This window comes from Typopeltis vanoorti, chromosome 10 (genome assembly GCF_054136105.1).
Source record: "Typopeltis vanoorti isolate ZY-2024b chromosome 10, IOZ_Tvanoo_1.0, whole genome shotgun sequence".
Taxonomy (NCBI): Eukaryota; Metazoa; Arthropoda; class Arachnida; order Uropygi; family Thelyphonidae; genus Typopeltis; species Typopeltis vanoorti.
Window position 1 is genome coordinate 49,341,051 of NC_143558.1, and position 20,264 is coordinate 49,361,314.

Genomic DNA, 20,264 nt, shown 5'->3' on the forward strand with positions numbered 1-20,264 from the left:
AACATAAAAAAACAAATTAGTTTTAATAATTTAATGTGCATTTAAGTTATTCCATATAATTACAGTGGACTCACTGCATCAGTCATGTGCAAATTACAGAAATTATATAATGAACATTAATTTGCTATAAGGAATAGAGTTTAGAATTTCACTTCTGAAACTGGTTGGGATTCATCTTGTTTAGGATTTAGTTAGCTATAATGATGTTTACTCAAGTGAGAGCAACTGTATTGTTATAGTTTCCCACTATAGCAGGGAAGTGGCATATCAAACAATAATCATAACTGACATGTTTGAAGAAAAGTGTTAGGATACACCTGTTCTCCCGATTGCATTCTTCTTTGATATTTTCTTGCAGCAAGTAGGTTTAGAGGAGTGAAAGAAAGAAAGACTGCTGTTTGACATGATGCAACTTTCTTATTTTGGACATTTTTGACTACCTCTAAATTCACTTTGTTACACAAAAGAAATTTAAATTTCATGAAAGATAGTTTTTTTAAATCTTGTACAGCCTTGGCATATTTGTTAGAAAGCCAAGATATAGCTAAAGGTTCCCTTACTTTAAGAACTTTTGCATTGATGTGATTATTGCAGCTGTTGATAATATTAAAAACAATCATCAAAGGAGATAAAGAATAGAAACATTATGATCATCTCATTTGACATTTTTTATATTACCAGCCAGCATAGAGAGAGAGATGGGGCGTCTCTTAGCTGGATATCATCTTCTAAAAAGCATCAAGCATATTTATGGAGGTTTTCAGCACCTATCCCAAATCTGAAAACTGTATTCTAAGGTTGGATGAATTTGGGATTTATATAGTCTTAGCAGTTATACGTGGGAAAAGTAGTCATTCGTCTAAAGCCTGCTCAACCTCAAACTAAATTTGGATGCCCAGAAGTTTTTGGATGTAGTATTGTTTGAAGAAAGGCTAGAGGTTGTAAGCCAGCCTAAGAAGAGAAATCTGATCTTGAGCAGGAATCTGAGTTTTTAAGGAGGAATAAAGTGAGTTCCTGCTTATAAGAAATGAGACAAAGCTATAACTGATTTTTAGTGATACTTGTGCCACAATGAATAAAGTACTAAACTTTAATATTCAGATGTTTCAATCCTGAAAATTGTAGGTCTTTAGTGGCATAAGGCTAGTGAAGTATAGTTATGATGATCTGTAATTTTCAGGTTGAACTATCTGGCTATTGAAGTTTAATACTTTATTCATCACTATTCTTGCATTCTTGTGTTATTTTGTCCAAGACAAAACTGTGTTTTAATTATATTGAAGTTAACTAGGATTGTTCTCACTCCCACTAGAGCAGGGGTGGGGAACCTTTTTTCTGCCAAGGGCCATTTGGATATTTATAACATCATTTGCAGGCCATACAAAATTATCAACTTAAAAATTACCCTGCTATATTTGGTCAAACATTAAATCACCTCTATTGTGATGGCTGGAACTGCTTCTCTTTAGTGAGGTGTGTGATATTAGCTGGTATTGATGATGTTGCTACTTGCAACTGCTTTTCCAGGTTTGCATTGGTCAGTCTGAAATGCAGTCGATTCTTTGTGATGATAAGCGTTGAAAAGAACTGCTTGCAGCAGTAAGTTGTTCCAAACACAGATGCATATTTCAATGCATGTCTCCTCAAAGTGGGAAATTCATCATTGCTTATGAAAAACGTTTATAGAACTCAAGCAGTGGGAGGTTGTTGTACCTAGCTTTCAGCTCATCATCGTTTTGCAGCTGAATGATTTTGTGTTGTAGATTATCAGGCACATCAGTTGGTTCCACATTGAATGGCATAGCAAAGATGTTCAATTTAATGGGATTATATTGATCAAGTGCATGTAATAAACAACTATGTTATACCAACTAGTTTCACCAACTAAGGCTGTTGGCATCTTCAGGGTACATAACTGATGTAAGGCACTAAAAAGTAAAAAACTGTTACAAACTATAATCAACCGATTCCAATTATATTAAACAAAGAACAGAACGCATACAATACATGCATAGAACGTGCATGATATCACTTGTTGTTATTTTGGAACGTTCTATAGTTGGCACTATAATTCAGTTCTGGTGACTTGAAGGATCTGATAAGGGTCTTCCAGATCATGGGCAAGATTAGTCTTTGGTTCCTGTTAAGGTTTTGTATACAGTGGGCAATTGTTGTAGCCTTAAAAATGACCTGTTCGACTTTCTTAACAAAATCAACTCTCTACACCACACAATCAAATTCACTCCAGAACTTGAAAAGGATAACCAATGATCATTTCTGGACAAACATGGAGGAGAACTTCTGAATGGTGGTATCAACCTCTCAGTTTACCGCAAACCTACCAATACAGGACGTTATTTACATTTCACTTCCTGCCACCACATTTCTCAGAAACTTAGTATTGTACACATGTTGAAGAACCGTGCCTCGCTCCTTACAACAGATCAACAAGACCTCCAGGAAGAACTATCCCTGATATCCACCAACCTTACCATGAATGGATTTCCTCGAAGACTCATCCACAAAATACTTTTCTCTGAACCCCGACAAAGACAACAAGATGATATACGTTATATTTCTACCATCGTCATTCCATAGTTAGGGACAGTTTCCAATAAGATTGCTAGACTCCTCAGACCACATAAAATAAGAGTGGCCTTTAAACCCACAGAAACGATTAGACAACTCTTAAGATCTCCAAAAGATAGCCATCCTTTCTCCAAATATGCTGGAGTTTATAACATAACATACCCTGCTCTTGTGGCTTGAATTACATTGGCCAAACTTCAAGGAGCCTTGAAATTAGGCAAAAAGAACACATAGGTGACGTCAATAATAACAGAGAAGAAAAATCGGGGTTAGCTTTTCATTTTTCAAGAACGAACCATACCATAGAGTGGGATAGAAGCACAATTCCTTACATGGAGGAGGACTTCCGCTCCAAATTTTTAAGGAGGCCACAACAGTTGCCCGCTATATACAAAACCTTAGCAGGAACCAAGGACTAATCTTGCCCGTGATCTAGAAGACCCTTATCAGATCCTTCAAGTTGCCAGAACTGAATTTTAGTGCCAACTATAGAACGTTCCTAAATAACAACAAGTGATATCATGCACGCTCTATGCATGTATTGTATGCGTTCTGTTCTTTGTTTAATATAATTGGAATCGGTTGATTATAGTTTGTAACAGTTTTTTACTTTTTAGTGCCTTACATCAGTTATGTACCCTGAAGATGCCATCAGCCTTAGTTGGTGAAACTAGTTGGTATAACATAGTTGTTTATTATATGCACTTGATCAATATAATCCCATTAAAAGTCTTTCCAGAGCTTTTTGGTTCAAGAAAATTAAACGTTTTTTAAAAATGTTCAATTCCATTTGTTTAATTTTCATGTCCTTGAATCTTTCATTAAATGCCTCAGTTAGTTTTGCACATTCACCAGCATATTCAAGTGTCGTAGTAGGCTTTTGTCCTTCCAGAGTGGGGAAATGCACGCTTGATAACGCCGTGTTATTCCTTTTGAGTTGCACTTTCCACAGCCTTAATTTAGCTTGAAATCATTTCATGTTTGAAAGCAGGGAGCTGAGAAGCTGGTTGGGGCCCTGCAGCTTGACGTTCAGCTCTGAGAGATACTTGGTAATGTCCACCATGATCACACAGCCACTTGCTATCATTAAGTTCCCTGACAGGTTTTCCCTTCATCTCCATGAACTGCTTGACTTCATCCCACAGTTCATAAGACCTCATGAGCATGTTTCTGTGACTCAGCCACTTCACAATGATAAACAAGATCACCATACTCAGGCTCAAGATCATTCAGTAACTCTTTAAACTGGTGGCTGCTAAACCCTCTGCTTTTGACAAAATTTATGCATGACACTACTGTTGACATCACACTGTTGAGCTGCAATGACTGTGCACAGAGACTTTCTTGGTGTATGATGCAGTGGCATATAATTAAATCACTTGGATCAAAACTGTGACGATTCAGCTTTTTCTTGACAATTGCAATTAACCCTTTTTGCGAGCCAACCATGGTTGGAGCTCCATCTGTAGTAAGGCCACTTAACTTTTCGAATGTTAGCTCAAGTTTTTTCATTGATAAAGTAAGTCCTCACCTCTTGTCGTGCCATGCATGGCTTCCAGCGACAACAGTTCCTCTCGCATGTCAAACTCTGCAGTTATCCCACGAGTGAAAATAGCCAGTTGAGTAGTATTTGTTATGTCTATTGTCTCATCATAAGCCAGAGAGAAAAATTGCAAATCTCCTGCAGAGAATCCTTCAATGTGTTTTCGATATCTTGTGCTAAGTCAGTAATCTGATCTGTGATAGTTATCCAAGACAAACCAACACTCTGAAACAATTTTACTTTCTCTGGTGCTAACAACTCCACAACAGCCACCATGCACTTTTTCACAAACTCTCCCTCTACATGAGACCTCAGCTTTTTGCGATTAGCTTGATCACTACATAACTCGTCTGAATAACGTTGTCTCTCTCACAATGAGGCCTAGTGAAAGCAGCTTGTTATGATTCCAAACTCCACTGAAGAGCATTGATTTTATCCAGATTCATTTAGCCTCCCAATTCATTGAGTTTAGCATGTTTTGAGCTGTAATGACGCTCCAGATTGGCTTTTTTCATTACTGCTAATGCATCGCCACATACTAGACACACAGTTTGCCTCTGACTTCAACAAAAGAATAATCATTTGTCTATTTCTCTTGGAAGGATTGACACTCTGCATCAACTTTTCTTTGTATCGCCATTTGTAGGATGTCACGCCACTTAAATTTTAATAACTATCCAGTGTGTGTGTGTCACCAGTGACGTGATTATTTTACTTTAATGCTGTTCTAATCCTGCATCTTGGATTTGGAACATATCCAACATTCATACAATTGACTCTTGAGGTTTTCTCGTGCACTGCCATGGTAGCCGATGCGAAGCATATGTGTCCATTTTTGCTGTATGTGCTTGTATGTGTCCTGTCTATCCCGTAATGGACTTTCCTTGCTTGTCCTTAAAAATTTATGTCATTATTATGATTTACTTAATATAAATTTATGTTGCTATGAAAAAACTCCTAGATTTATTGAATTTCAAGTCCTGCCTGAGGTTGCCTTGGCAGGGCCAGACCAAATGGGAACGTCTAGCCCTTGGCAGGGCTAGACATTCCCACCTCTGCACTAGGGAATGGCAAGATCAGTGTTTAAGGTATTAGTTATGGCAGATCTTGAAGCTTAGATCATTTATGCACTATGAAGTTTATCAAATGAAGAAGAATGTAAATATACTCTTACCAGCAAAATTATGAATGTGATTTGAGGTTAGCAAGAGAAGCTTATTTTTATATATGATGAAATAGAGTAAGAAATATGATTACTTCAGCATTAGTGGAAAAATCTGAAAGCAGGAAACTGATGATCCAGTTGCAAAGGACAGAAAGCAACTCATAACATGGTAGTTTGGTAAGTAGGCCTCTGTCAGACCCAATCAGATGCTAGGAAATCGACATGTCAGCCATGTGAGTTTCTTTCAAATTTCCATAGCTTGTGTCTAAAAGTCCATAGCTGTCTTTTATCTTCCCATTTTGGAATGAGCTTGAATGTAGAGTTGTGCCCATGCTATAAGCTAGATGTCATACGAGTATGAAAGATTGTAAGGCCAATAAAGGGTGGTGTTACGTATGGAGCACAGATTTTGAGCATCAGGAAAACAAGTTGCAAATAGTTGATAGATATTTCAGTGCTGTCTTGTTATAGTAAGCTGATTGCAAAGTTAATCTGATAACTTACAGGAGGTCAGTTTATATTTGGATAATGTTAAGATGGTACCATGTGGATACAAGCAAGGTATAAGCATAGAATGGAAGAAGTTGAGCCCAGTAACCAAGAGATCAGAAAGTATGATTAGCATATGAGTAGGAAGCAAGGGATTAATAATTTTTGCTGCATTTGGCACCTTCAAAAATGCTTTTTTGTTAAGCTGTTGTGAGCTAGAGTTGTAAGTTGATCATAAAGCTGGAGTTTTGATTTTGGAATATGCTTTTTTGATTACCTTGGCACATTTGTTAGGCTTGGATAATGGTTGGGAATTTTGGTTGGAGTGCGAGATGAAGACCTTTATTTTAGTAATTCACCTAGAGCAGATGTTTGGATTGGGACAGCATAAACAGTAATCAGACCATGGAAAACAGGAGTAGAAATCATACTCATTTCATTTGGGCATTGTAATGTCAAAGGATGTGAGACTGAATATAGCTAGGTGAAGAGATAAGGAAACTTGTCTGAATTACCAAGGCTAAGCTGATATTTACAGTATATTTGGAAGAGAGCTGATTAAGTGAAGGTCCAGGATATTGGAAGGATGGTGAGAATAATTCGGAATTCTGGTGGGTAGATGAGAATTTCTAGGTCATTGCTAACTGCATATGCTTTAACATTTCATCAGCTGATTCCAAAGTTGGTTGATCTTTGGCTTGGGTAAACAGGATTTCTCCTTCCTAGAACACTTTTTTTCGGCAAGTCAACAAAATTGACCATAGAACTTATAAATATCAGTTAAGGTTCTCACCTTTCATCTAATTTGTCATAGAAATTCACTGAAACTAGTGCTAATGAGAGGTGTAGACTAGTTGCTTACATTTCCGAAAGTTAGTGCTAAAACATTGCTTCCTACTTTGTTTAGGAAATGTGAGTGTTAGAAAATATATGTTGTATTTAGGAAATATCGAAGAAATCAGTTATTAGAACAGTTGGATAGAAAAAAAAAATTGAGATTTAAGAAAAGTCAAAATTTAGTATGGAAGTTCAGATGAATTCGACAAAAAGAACTGCCTTTATTTGTCAGAAAATTCCTAGGATTAATTTTTCAATGCGAGTTTTAATATTTATTTTGAGATTTAATAAATATCCACAGTATTAACTTGTCTTTATCTTACAGGAGAAGCTCTTCTTATCCGTCCTGTTTTAGAATCTGGTATTACAAGTGTTGAAGTATATTTTCCTGGAGACCATGAGGTCAGTATTAATAAATTAATGTGAATACATATATAAGAATTATGTTAGATGAATGACTGTTGTAAGCAAAATAGTATTCATTTATTTCTTAACAACAGCATTTAGTTAATTAGGTGTAGTGTAGCAAGCTTTTTCTGCTGGGAAAGAAAGTGAATATTTGATGAAAATTATTTTGTTTTAATTGTTATTTAATATTAAAGAGATAATTTAAAGAGTGAGGGTATGCAATGAGAGGATATATTCTTAAATATCTCATCTTATAGTAACCTTTATAGCTCAGGCAGTAAAAAAATTGATGCCTTTTGGTTGTAAAGACTTTCTTCTGGGAAATTGATTTTTCATCTGTCAAAATAGGCAAACTGGCCAAAAGAACACACAATTGATAGACATAGTACACTGGTCTCATCATCAAATTCCTGCCATGTACCCTCAATGGGTGTACAGGATATCATAGTACTACATGAAAAATGTACATCATTACTAACTTCCTATCTACAATTTTCCTTCAATTGTTACTTGTCTGTTACTTGTCAAGACTTCAACATTATCAGATCTTATATTTCTATTGTCTAAGGCACTTTTTACCATATCAATCCACCTATATCTTGGTCTTTCTCTGAGTCGCTTTCCTGCCAACCTGGCAGAGAACACTTGTTTTGCTAATCTTTCCTCTCCCATTCTGCTTAAGTGACCATACCACCTGAGGTTAGCTCAGCTAATGCATTCTTGCATGCTGACAATGTCAAGTTCCTTCCTAATATTCTCATTTTTAATATGATATTGCAATTGATGCCATATGTTCATGCCCCTGATCTTTCTCGGGACTCTCATATCTGCAGTCTCTAGTCTTTGGTCAAGTGTTTTATTTCTGACTTAGCTCTCAGATCCATAAGTTAAAACTGATTTGAACACAGTATTGTATACAGCCAATTTAGTGTTCTGACTAATTTCTTTCTTATTCCATATGAATTTATTCAGTTGACTTCCTGCCATACCAGCTTTGTTGCTTCTGTTGTCTATTTCCATATTTAATTTACCATCTTCACTAAAAATTGTGCCTAAGTAGCTGAAATGTTTTACTTGTTCCACAGGTTTTTCCATTCACAACACAGTTGACATTTTCGATCTTCCACCTATTTTCATTGTCTTTATCTTGTTATTGCTGACCTTCATATCATATCTATTACAACAGTTATTCAATTCAGTCAGGGAATCTTACAGACTTGTAACGGATTTATTTAGAAGTATAATATCATCTGCATAAAGCAAAGAGCTGACATTAACATCTCCTAATTTGATATCATGTTTAATACCACTTTCCTTCATAATGTGGTCCATATAGATAATGAATAACAGAGGGGATAATGTACATCCTTGCCTGACACCAGATTTACCATTAAACAATCTTCCTGTACTTCCTTCAATTCTAATTGCTGACTTACAACTCAAATAAAGACTACGTGTTGCTTGATATAATGCCCCATTGACACCATATAACTGTAGCGTATTGAATAGCTTCTCTCTTGGCACCCTGTCATGTGCCTTTTCCAAATCGACAAAACTTAAATACAGATCTTTGTTATATTCCCATGATTTCTCCACTATTTGTCATAAAGTGATGATCTGATCCTGACAGCCTCTATTTGAGCTGAATCCAGCTTGTTCTTCACCAAGCTTTTCTTCCACAATACTTCTCAACCATTTCTCAAGTATACTTGCATATATCTTACCAGGAACACTCAGTAGGGAAATACCTCTGTAATTCTGACATTCAGTTTTATTTCCCTTTTTATATTTGGGCACTATGAGAGCTCTACTCCAATCATCGGGAATTTGTTTCTTTTTCCAGGCCTTCTGAATTATTCATTCAGAAGTATGGATATGTATTCCTGAGTACATGCCTGGTCAGTGTTTTTTATCACTGTGCTATCACTGTTTGTTTCATTTAGCAATTTTTTGAAGTAATTACTCCATACTTCAAGGATGTCTTTTTCTCCTGTTTTCATGTCACCTTTATCATCTCTAATTCCTTTTACAACACTCTTTCCTCCATTCTTAAGCTTCTTCAACAACCTCCAGAATATTTTGACACCTTCTTGATATTTATTTTCTATATTCTTGCCAAAGTCCTCCCATGACTTTTGTTTAGCTAGTTTTACACAGTGTTTAGCATACTTGCATTTGTCTGTATATTCTCTAAGAGCACAAGCTGACTTATTTGACAGGAACTTTTGATATGCTTTCTTCTTTTCCTTCACTGGCTCTTTAACTTCCTGTGTCCACTATGGAGTTCTGAATTTTCTATCCTTATAGACAACCTCACCACATGCCTCTCTGGCTGATTCAATCGGGGTTTTCTTCAAGGCTTGCCACTAAATCTCCAAGGTTTGGTTCCTGTTCTCAAACTCTTTAATTTTTTTCTTCAATAATCTTTGTGTATTTTGGTCTACAGTTCACATCTGAGAGATTCTCAACTTTTATTTGCTTTAAAACTTCTTACACGTTCTTCTTTTCAAAATGAAATTCAATTTTATCCTGCTCAAGACTAAATAGTGATCACTTCCAATTTTAAATCCTCTGTACGTTCTGGTGTCCTGCATCAGGGAGAAAATATCATTATCGATAATAACGTAATCAATGAGACTTTTCGTATTCCTTGCCTCTTCTCTCCATGTAAATTTGTGCACATTTTTATGTTGGAACATGGTGTTAATAATAACCAGCCCATGTCATGAGGTATTCGCCATTATTATTAGCTTTGCTCTTTTATCCAAATTTTCTCAAAATATTTTTATATGTTTGGCAACAGCCCTAAATTGTATTTAGGCATAAGTTTATGAGCAAGATTATGTATTAGCTGAATTACTAATGTGTTAATGAATTATTAATGATTAACTCAGTTTACATTAATTCCAAAGTTTTCTTCACTGCAACATTAGGGTAGGCTTTATATAAAAAAATTTTTTTTGTAAGCAAAAATTTATAAAGGATAATAAGGTAGATTTTAAAGTACTTATAAACCAATATTATTTCCATTTATTATTTCTATAAGTATTTCTAGAAGAAAATGAGAAAGCTTTGAAATGATTCTCATGATATTATATTTTTAGGTTTGGTATGATATTGATACACAGCAGAAGTATGAGGGTCCACAAAAGTTAACAGTTACTTCACCACTAAGTAAGGTAAATATTTAATATGTCTTGTTCAGTCTTTTCATTCTTAAATTTAACAAATTTTAATTTAAAAAATATAACTTTTCAAGTGTTAATTTAAAAAAAAAAACTCTTACATATTTTACACTGTTCATTAAATTTATTTAATGTCTAATCTTTAGAGGTACCTGTGGCATAATTAAAATTAATAACTTAACATGTATAAAACCAACAATAATAACTTTAATGAATTAAAGGTACAAATATTTCATACTGAAAGTAACAGTACATCATCGGTGTAGAACAAACAGGTAAAGGAATGGAATACAAAGTATAGAACAGTTGGTGGATTACCAATTAAAATTGTTGCCACATGCCAGAAAATTAATATTAATAAAATATTAATAAATAATTCTTAAAAACTATTTCATGATGAATGCATAAGATAAGAATCTCCCAAACTTTTTTTTTTTTTGGGGGGGGGGGAGAGACAGTCATTTCAATTCAAATTCGGCCGATGTAAAAGGGCTTCGCAACTTTCTTTGGAAAGGCGTTCATATTTAAACTTGCATCTGTGGAGAAGACAAGCTTTATCCCACTGGATATTATGTTTAGTATCAATGCTGTGTTGTGCTAGACCAGACTTATGAGGTTTCATGTATTCGATATAATGCTGATGTTCCTTCATTCTTTTTCCACAGAATGGCCTGTTTGTCCAAAGTTATTACTGTTGGTTTTATATGTGTTAATAATTGTAAATTTATTTAATGACCACACCATACAAGCCTTTATAATGTAATTTGAATGTGTACAAAATTGAAATTGATTATGATAAAATTAATATTAATGATATAGTGATGTGTGTGTGTAGTATAGTATAATGATATAGTTTAATAACTTTTACTTTTGAGATGGCAGGTTTTTTTGCTATGAGAAACTCCTTCCCACTTCCAAAAGATACAAACTGGTCATTGAATAAACACTTAATAGACTTGATACACTTACATCATAGCACGAGCTGCTTCTGTGTTATAAATCTTGAAACATATAATATAACATTACAAATTAGAAGTTCTTGTGAGTTTAGTTTTTTGTGGCTTAATATGTCCATATTTTTGTGTCTGGTTAGTACACACAACTTTTTTTAGCAAGAAATTGCATTATTTACTTATTATTTTTGTAGTAAAATTAGCCTCATCAGTCATTTTATTAACAAAACAAATGTAGAAGGGAAATTGTTAAAAGTTATTACATAATTAAATAGTAAGATGAATTTTACTGCTGTAGACTTATTTTCAGTGCAGTAATCTCTTAGTTATCTGATCACATTGGGAAAGTAATTTGCTTGTTAATCATATCAGTTAACTGAATATATAATTACATGCCTGTACCACGAGTCATTTGACATATTAACTTGTTCATTAGTTAAGAGTTAAGTAAAGGATCAGTTACGTGCGAGTTAGATAAGTGACTGATCACTGTACGTGTGTGTGTGTGTGTGTGTGTGTGTGTGTGTGTGTGTGTGTGTGTGTGTGTGTGTGTGTGTGTGTGTGTGCACTTGACAAAAATTATATTAGTTTAATGTAATTGTACATAAAAAAATCATGAGTTGTAAGATAATGTTAAACTACTAAAACTATAAGAAGCAGAATGTGCAATTGGAATAGAATTAAAATTAAGACTGAGAATTAAGGAAACAAATTGATTTCTGGTTAAAAATCTTAAAATTAAGATTTTAAACATTTAGATCTGTTAGTATGCATTACCTTTATAAATTAATCAAGGATGCATTATTTCAGATTCCAGTTTATCAACGTGGTGGAACAATCATACCTAAGAAGGAAAGACTACGAAGGAGTTCCTCATTAACATATGATGACCCTTATACCTTAGTTGTTGCTCTTGATAAAGATGTAAGTGAACCTTTCATATATATATATATATATATATCCTTAAAGAGTGTACAGGATTTTCAATCAGAATTAAGGAAATGGAATGGCATTTTTACTAGAATTAGATTCAGAAATATTGATGAAATTCAGAAATTGCTCTTTGCAGCTTGGAAAAAAAACTGTCATTCTATATGGCATTGAAATTTATATAATACTTATACAGGGCAGGGAAAAAGTTTTCTTTGAAAACTTAATAGTTATTGTGCACATGAAAAAAAAAAAAATCACAAATGCCATGAGTATCAGAAACAAAGGGGTAGAGTTTGTTGCCACTTGAACATGTTGGGGCCTCATATTGTAGACAATCTGACTACAGATGGAGATATACTAACTGGTATCAAGTGCAAAGGGTACAGAATTTTTTGGAAGGTTAGACAGAATAGGACAGGAGGTGATGTTCTAATGATATAGGATGATTTGAGTCTAGTTAGGGTAGAAAACTGACTACAATACTAGTAATAATTTTCCATGTTTCAGTATTTTGAAGCCATCTGATGTGAGGTGGTGGAGTAACAAGATCAAATGTATAGTGGTATATTGTTGCTGGTAATGAGGAAATGGAACTGCCAAATAAACACGATGGGTGCTAAACAAGTAATCATTGTGGTTGACTTTATTATTCAAACATTGATTTGGGTAGTGGTGAAATCTCACGAGAAGAATGAAACTGAATTTATTGAGCTATTGTCACACAATTTCCTCAAGCAGCATGTGACAGAAGGAACTTATGATCATAGAGTATCAGATCTGATTATGGTTCAGAGGTGTGTGGAGGGGTCAATTAAACACCTGACTGTTTTCCCTCCGGTTTGGTGGCTGATTATGCTATACTGACTATGACAGTATAGCATATATGACTATATGCTATACTATTATGACCATCTAAGGAGCATAATAGGTTCTGTTCAATGGTATCAGTTGTCACATGGGAATGGCAGTGCATAAGAAACACTTAAAAAAATATTTAAATGATGCAGTATCAGAATGTGTCGCTAGAGTTATAAGAACAAATAGGATAGGAGTGAAATGGATGTGCAATCCTATTAAGCAAGAAGTTCTTAAGAAAAAGATGATGTGGATGGAATACTGTACACCTATCAATCTGGTGTATGTAACATTTGAGCTTACTGCTACCTCTTCACTCGACAAAGTAACTCAGGAGAAGGTACTGGATCTGTTGCACTCACTGAATAAGAATTCAGCAATAGGGACTCGTAGGATATCAGCAAGGATGCTAAAAGAGTGTTCAGCTGAACTGGCCTTTGACCAGGTCATATAATCCGAGTCTCAAAGCAGGGAAGATTCCACTTAGTAGAAAGAATGTGTGATAATCCCATTGCACAAGGCTGGTGCAAAGATTGGTGTGTCTGACTGTCAAACTACAGGATCTCTGGAGTGGTAGCGGTGAATATTTTGTAAAAGTTGGTAAGAGTTCCCATATGGAAATGGGTTGACAGAAAATCTATACTTTATAATGAACAGCATAGGTTTACTAAGGGAAAGTCAAGTTTGAGAAACTTGCTCACATTTTATAATAATGTGATGGTTGAGATAGCTAAAGGGGAATGGATGCACCATGATACTTTTCGCTTTACTAAGACTTTTGCCAGAATGCAGCATGGAAGACTGTTGCATAAATTGGAGAATTTGGGATTTGATTTTAAACTATTAGTGTGGATAATGGATAGCCGGTTGACAGATATTAAAAAATTGGTGTATGGGTAGTGTGAGTCTGCAAGATTTAAGGTGACCAGTGGTATATAACAGGGATCATTTCTTGGTCTATTATTATTCATTCTTTATATTAATGACATTGAGAACAATTTAACAGGAGACATATGGCTATTTACTGATGATTTAAAGATAGGGTAATCAGGAATGCGACTGATATGCAGTAACTGTGGTTTGGCTTAATGGCCGAAGTAACTCTGGCTACAAGGCCTGTGTATTATTCCTGTGAATTACACATTCCAAATTGTTGGTTTGCTTGCTTTGTGGGATAAAAACTTGAGTTTCTAAGGAAGGAAGCTAAAAAAACCTTGATAAATGTTCTTCATGTTGTAGATAGATTTGAATCCAGGTATTTTTAACCAAAGGTCGTTGTCGAAATGAACTGAGTTACAGAGACACCTTAGTACTTACAGAATAATTTGAATAGGCTGGAATTGTGGGCAAATGAAAATGGCTGTCAACGCAATGTTAATAAATGTAACGTATGCACTTTTGTGTAATGAGATATCCAATCTTCTTTCTTTCACTACGTGTTATTCCCGCTTCCTGTGCAGGGTCCGCGTGTTACTTAGATGCGACTACTTGTTAGTGCTTCCAACCGACCTGTCGCTCAGTCTGCCACTGGGGTGTAATGAGATATCCAATGGCATGTTATATTATAATAAATTTAGTTTAATCCTTTATCCAAGTGTAAGCAAACAAGGTTTGTGCCTGAAAATATCTTCAGGACTGAGGTAAGGTGGTACATCCCTTGGCAACTCGTAGCAATGGTGGACCAAGCTCACATCACTCCTTGTCTCAGCATCTCCCATAAAGGGATGTACCACCTTACCTCAGTCCTGAAGATATTTTCAGGCGCAAACTTTGTTTGCTTACACTTGGATAAAGGATTAAACTAAATTTATTATAGTCTAACCATGTGCAAAATAAACTTCCAACATCTTTCTCTAAATCCGGAGTAATTTAATAATAAGGTGGTACATGGTACACCGGTTGGCAACTCGTATAGATAAATATGACCTCTCCATTGCTTCTGCCTTAGTATCACCACTCTGGGTCTGCCTCCCACTGACAAGACCTCAATAAAAGTCCAAAGCAGTCAGGGTAGTGGCCCTTTAATGCATAGCAGTATACATGTCCATAAGGAGATGTGCTTTGCATTATGGGAGATACTGAGACAAGGAGTGATGAGAGCTATGAGTTGCCAAGGGATGCACCACCTTATCTCAGTCCTGGAGATATTTGCAGGTGCAAACTTTGTTTGCTTACACTTGGATAAAGGATTAAACTAAATTTATTAGTCTAACCAAGTGCAAAATAAACTTCTGGCATGTTATATTAAATGACATCTAAAGAAGTCATTTTGTCTCTTTACAAGGCATTATTTTGATTATTGTATGCAGGTGTGGTCTCTTGGTTTCTATGGTGATATTGTTGATATAGTGAAGGGGGGGGAATTGAAAGGAGAGTGTTAAACACAATATTAGGATATGGAATACAGATTATGAAGATAAATTTGTGCAGACACTAGCAAACAGGAGAATGGGGGGGGGGGGGGGTTATATGATTGTGACTTACTAACTTCTGAAATGATCATACAACCAGTAAATGGAATTTTTTGCTTTATGAAGAGTGGAGCAAGGACATCCATGAAAATTGAGAATGAAAGAAAGAAAACTGAAAGAAACTTTGATTCAAGAAAGCAGTGAGAACTAGATTTTTCTCTTATAAAGTGATGTGTGATTGGAATGAATTGCCTTTGGATGTTGTGAATACAATGTGAATGAATTCAAGAAATAGTATGACAGCTAGTGCAGGTGATATGTGACCTCCCTCAATGAGTACCTGACTCCTTCGAGGTCTCTCTTAATAATCCATCTTCCTCTTATTACAGGCGCATTTGTGAAAGAGAGAATAAAAGACCATTTAACAATATTCAAAAAATGGCACGAGTCATGTGACACATTTACTCAGCTGTCGTCTGTTTTACTCAATCAGCTGGTGAGTAGTAATCAGATGCATCAATCATTTTGGAATGTTGTTAATGATAAATTAAAAATGCCAGGAAATTATATTCTTAATTTAATCCTTTATCCAAGTGTAAGCAAACAGTTTGTGCGTGAAGTATCTTCACAATTGGGCTGTTTGTGTATAGAGGCTAATGATTTCACATCAAATGCCTTAGTATTGCATAATGCAAAACACACTCCTTTTTCAGATGTGTATAATGTGATGTATTATGGGAAGTGCCACTACCCAGACTGGTTTCGACTTTTATTGAGGTCTCATCAGTGGATACTTTTTTAACTCCTAGTGATTTCCTTGTTACAAGTTAGAGATATATAGGATGCAATAAATTCTCTATAATTTTTTTTCCCCTTCCCCATTTACTGACAATTGTTTATTTCAACTTTATATGCAACAAAGTACAAAATATTATATTCAGGCAATAACAATCAGGGAAAAGGAGTTGCTTTAGTAATCAACATTAAATACAAGGATAATCCTCTTGAATGGCAGGCAATATCAAGTGGAGTGATGGGCAAAAATAGTTCTATGTTCTTACCAAGATCATGAGAAGGCTTTGGTAAGAACATAGAAAATAAGTATCAGAAAAGTGGCAAAATATTCTGGAGGCTATTGAAAAACCTCAGAAATGGAGGAAAGAGTACTGTAAAAGGAATCAGAGATGATAAAGATGACATGAAAACTGGAGAAAAAGATATCCTTGATGTATGTAGTAATTAATTATTTCAAAAAATTGCTAAATGAAACAATCAGTGACAGCACTTCTTCTTCTTCTCTTCCGTCTAAGATAGGTTGAGTCTTCTCTTGAGCAGGATCTTCCAGTCTTCTCTATTCCTTGCTGTTTGAAAAAGTTCCTTATATGTTCTGCATCCTGAGATGTTCTTTATTAATTTCAACCAGGTAATTCTTGGTCTTCCGGGTCTTCTTTTTTCAGTTGGAAAAGTATTGATTAGGATGTTAGGAAGTCTGTCTGCATCCATGGTGTGGCCAAACCATCTCAATTGTTGTTTTCTAATTTTTTCTATTATTGTCTTTTTATACAATAGTTCTTTCTGACTGTGCTGTTTGTTTTCTTTTCTATCCAACTTGTTCTATTTATTTTTCTTAAGCATTTCATTTCAAATGCCAGCAGTGTTTTTTTTCTCTTTTTTCTTAACTGTCCATGCTTCTGCTCCATAGATGATTGTTGGTATAATTATTGATTCATATAATTTGATTTTGGCTTGCTTAGATATCTTGTTTGTTTTCCAGATTTTCTGTAATTTTCCCATGGTGGTCCATCCTATCGTTATCGTGTTTGATTTGTTTTGAGTTCATCTATTGTTTCTGTTAGTTTTGATCCGAGATATATGAAATTGTCTACGTGTTCTATTTGTTCTCCGTTTAGGGTGGCTGAGATGTAGTTCTGTTCACTCCCTATTTTCATCACTTTTGTCTTTTGTATATTTATTGTCATGTCGTGTCATATGTTTTACAGGTTTTTAGCTTGTTTATCAACCTTTGTAGTTCACTTGGGGTTCTTGCAATAAGGACGAAATCATCTGCATATTTGATATTATTTATGTTTAAACCATTGACATTGATTCCAGGCTCATTGTCTATTGCCTTCTTTACAACTTCGTCTAGATATATGTTGAATAGGCATGGGGATAATGGGCATCCTTGCATTACTTGAATCTCTATGGATTCTGTTGTGAATGTGTCCTCTTAAATTATTGCATTTGTCTTAGAGTAACATTTTATCAGAAACTGTATTATATGTTTGTCTATTACTTTTTCTAGTAGAACTTTAAGAAGGATTTCTCTGTTGTTGCTATCGAAAGCTTGTTAAAGTCCACAAAACAACAATATAGTTCTTTATGGTCTTCCCAGTTGAGCTCTGCTAGTTGGTGCAATGGGAAAATCTGGTCTATTGTTGAATAGTTTCCTCGGAAACTAACTTGTTCTATGCCTATCAGTTCTTCATAGGTGTTTTTTAATCTATTTTGTATAATTCTTATGAATATTTTATAGGTGTTGGGAGAGTCAACTGATTGGTCTGTAATTTCTGCAGTCTCTTTTGTCTCCTTTCTTGTATATTGGGATGATCTTTCCAGTTCTCTAGTCATCTGGGATCTCTCCTGTTTGTAGTATTTTATTGAATAGGGTTGTTAAATATTCTATTGACGTGCTTCCTCCATATGACCATAGTTAAGTAGGGAGAGTATCCATGCCTGGTGCTTTATTGTTTTTCATCTGTTTTATTGCATATCTAACGTCTTCTTGTAAAATTTTTGGGTGGTCGTTATTTTCTTCTATTGTTGGTATTGTAGTTTTGTTGCCTTGGTGAAAGATGGTCTTAAAATGGTTTGACCAGATTTTTCTTATATCTTCAATATTCCCAGTTTCAGTCATCTTGTTGTTTATCATTGTTACTGCTTTTGCTGAGAATTCCTTTGTAATTTCTCTTATAGTGTCATGGAAGACTTTTAGGTTGTTTTGTTGGTATGCTTCTTGGCATTTCTTAGCTTTTTCTTCTAACCATTTTTCTTTGGCTTTTTTGCATAGGTTATCAACTTTATTTTTTAGTGCTCTGTATATTTCTCTATTCTCTTCATTGTTTTGTTGGTTTACAAGTATCTTGGCCTTCTTTTCTCTTCTCTTGTAGCTACAATTTCTTGGGTTATCCACTGTTTGTTTATTTTGGGTTTGGTACACAGTGTACAAGTGAGTGTTTTTTACCAGCACAGTGGTAAAAAACACTCAACAGGCATGTAGTCAAGAATACATATCCATACTCAAAGTAGAAAAAGCCACTAAAAGCCTGAAATGTGGAAAGGCAGCCACTGTAGATAGATAAATTCAACCAGAAATGCTCAAAATATGGAGATATAAAAGTTTTATGGCTGCACTATATAATTCAGAAGGTCTGGTCAGAGGATTGAATTCTGGATGATTAGTGTAGAGCTCTTATAATATCCATCTGTAATTAGAGAAATAAGAATTTGACCCTTAAGCACCCTTAAGGGGGTGCTTAAGGGTCAAAGCTGTATAACTGAGAGGAGACCTCCACATAGCCTTTAAAGGAATGCAGAGAACTGACCTAATGTCCAATCCTCACCTTCTCGTGGTGCACCCTGTTGGGTATCTACTTTGATACTGAACGAATGAGGATGGGCTGGTAATTTGGGATTTAGCCGACCAAATTGTATTCTTAGTGGTTAAACCAAAATAAAAAATGATGGTACAACATGACAGAATTTCATGCTGGCTGGGGCGTCGCCTGGTTAAACAAGGCCCCCGTTGTTTTCGCCAGGGAACCAGGGCGAACAGCGAAAAGTCAGCTACTGGAACAAATCTGAAAACAAACCCCAACTCAACATCACCAGAGTTAAAGATCGGTACTATCAACGTAAGAAGCCTGAATGGCAAAGAAATGGAGCTAGCTGAGGAATTAGACAAGTACCAGATCGACATAATAGGGGTGACTGAAACAAAAAAGACCAAAACTGGCGAGATCTTTCTGAGCAATAAATACAAAATGTTATAATCAGGCAATGACAATCAAGGAAAAGAAGGAGTAGCCATAGTATTCAACACAAAATACGAGGCTAATCTTGAATGGCAGTCAGTCTCAAGTAGAGTAATGTGGGCAAATATGAGAATTTGGAACTGGACAATGAGACTTATTTGTGCCTATGGTCCCACAGAAGGTTCTACTTTAAAAGTAGAACTTTAAAAGAAGGTTCTACTTTAAAAGTTCTACCTCAAAAAATTCCTCCAGAAGGTTCTACTAAGGTAGAACCTTCTGGAGGAATTTTTTGAGGCTTTAGAAAAAGCAACTGACACAATGAAAAAGGAAAAGTTGGTCCTTGTTGGGGATCTAAATAGCAGAGTAGGAAATGATTGTGAGACATATAAAAATATTTTGGGAAAATTTGGAGAAAAGAGCAAAGCTAATAATAATGGCAAATATCTGTTGGATTTCTGCTCAGGACATGGACTGGTTATTACTAACACCATGTTCCAACATAAAAATGTGCACAAATTCACATGGAGAGAAGAGGCTAGGAATAAGAAAAGTCTCATTGACTATGTTATTGTTGATAGTGATGTTTTCTCCCTGGTGCAGGACACCAGAGTGTACAGAGGATTTGAAATTGGAAGCGATCACTATTTAGTCTTGAGCAGGATAAAATTGAATTTCATATTGAAAAGAATAACATGCAAGAAAGTTTTAAAGCGAATAAAAGTTTTAAAGCGAATAAAAGTTGAGCAGCTCTCATATGTGAACTGTAGACTAAAATACAGAAAGATTATTGAAAAGAAAATGAAAGAGTTTGAGAACAGGAATCAAACCTTGGAGATTCAGTGGCTAACTCTGAAGAAAACAT

At 35.2% G+C, this 20,264-nt stretch overlaps 1 protein-coding gene across 1 annotated transcript in view; it reads left to right on the top strand.

Annotated features, from left to right (window-relative positions):
* The window catches only part of GCS2alpha (glucosidase 2 subunit alpha), a 177,313-nt gene that overhangs the window by 137,948 nt on the left and 19,101 nt on the right, over positions 1-20,264 (top strand). The window contains exons 16-18 of the mRNA XM_090398622.1: positions 6,949-7,025; positions 10,136-10,210; positions 11,980-12,093. Of these exons, the coding sequence (XP_090254748.1) occupies positions 6,949-7,025; positions 10,136-10,210; positions 11,980-12,093 (266 nt within the window). The remainder of the gene's footprint in view (positions 1-6,948; positions 7,026-10,135; positions 10,211-11,979; positions 12,094-20,264) is intronic.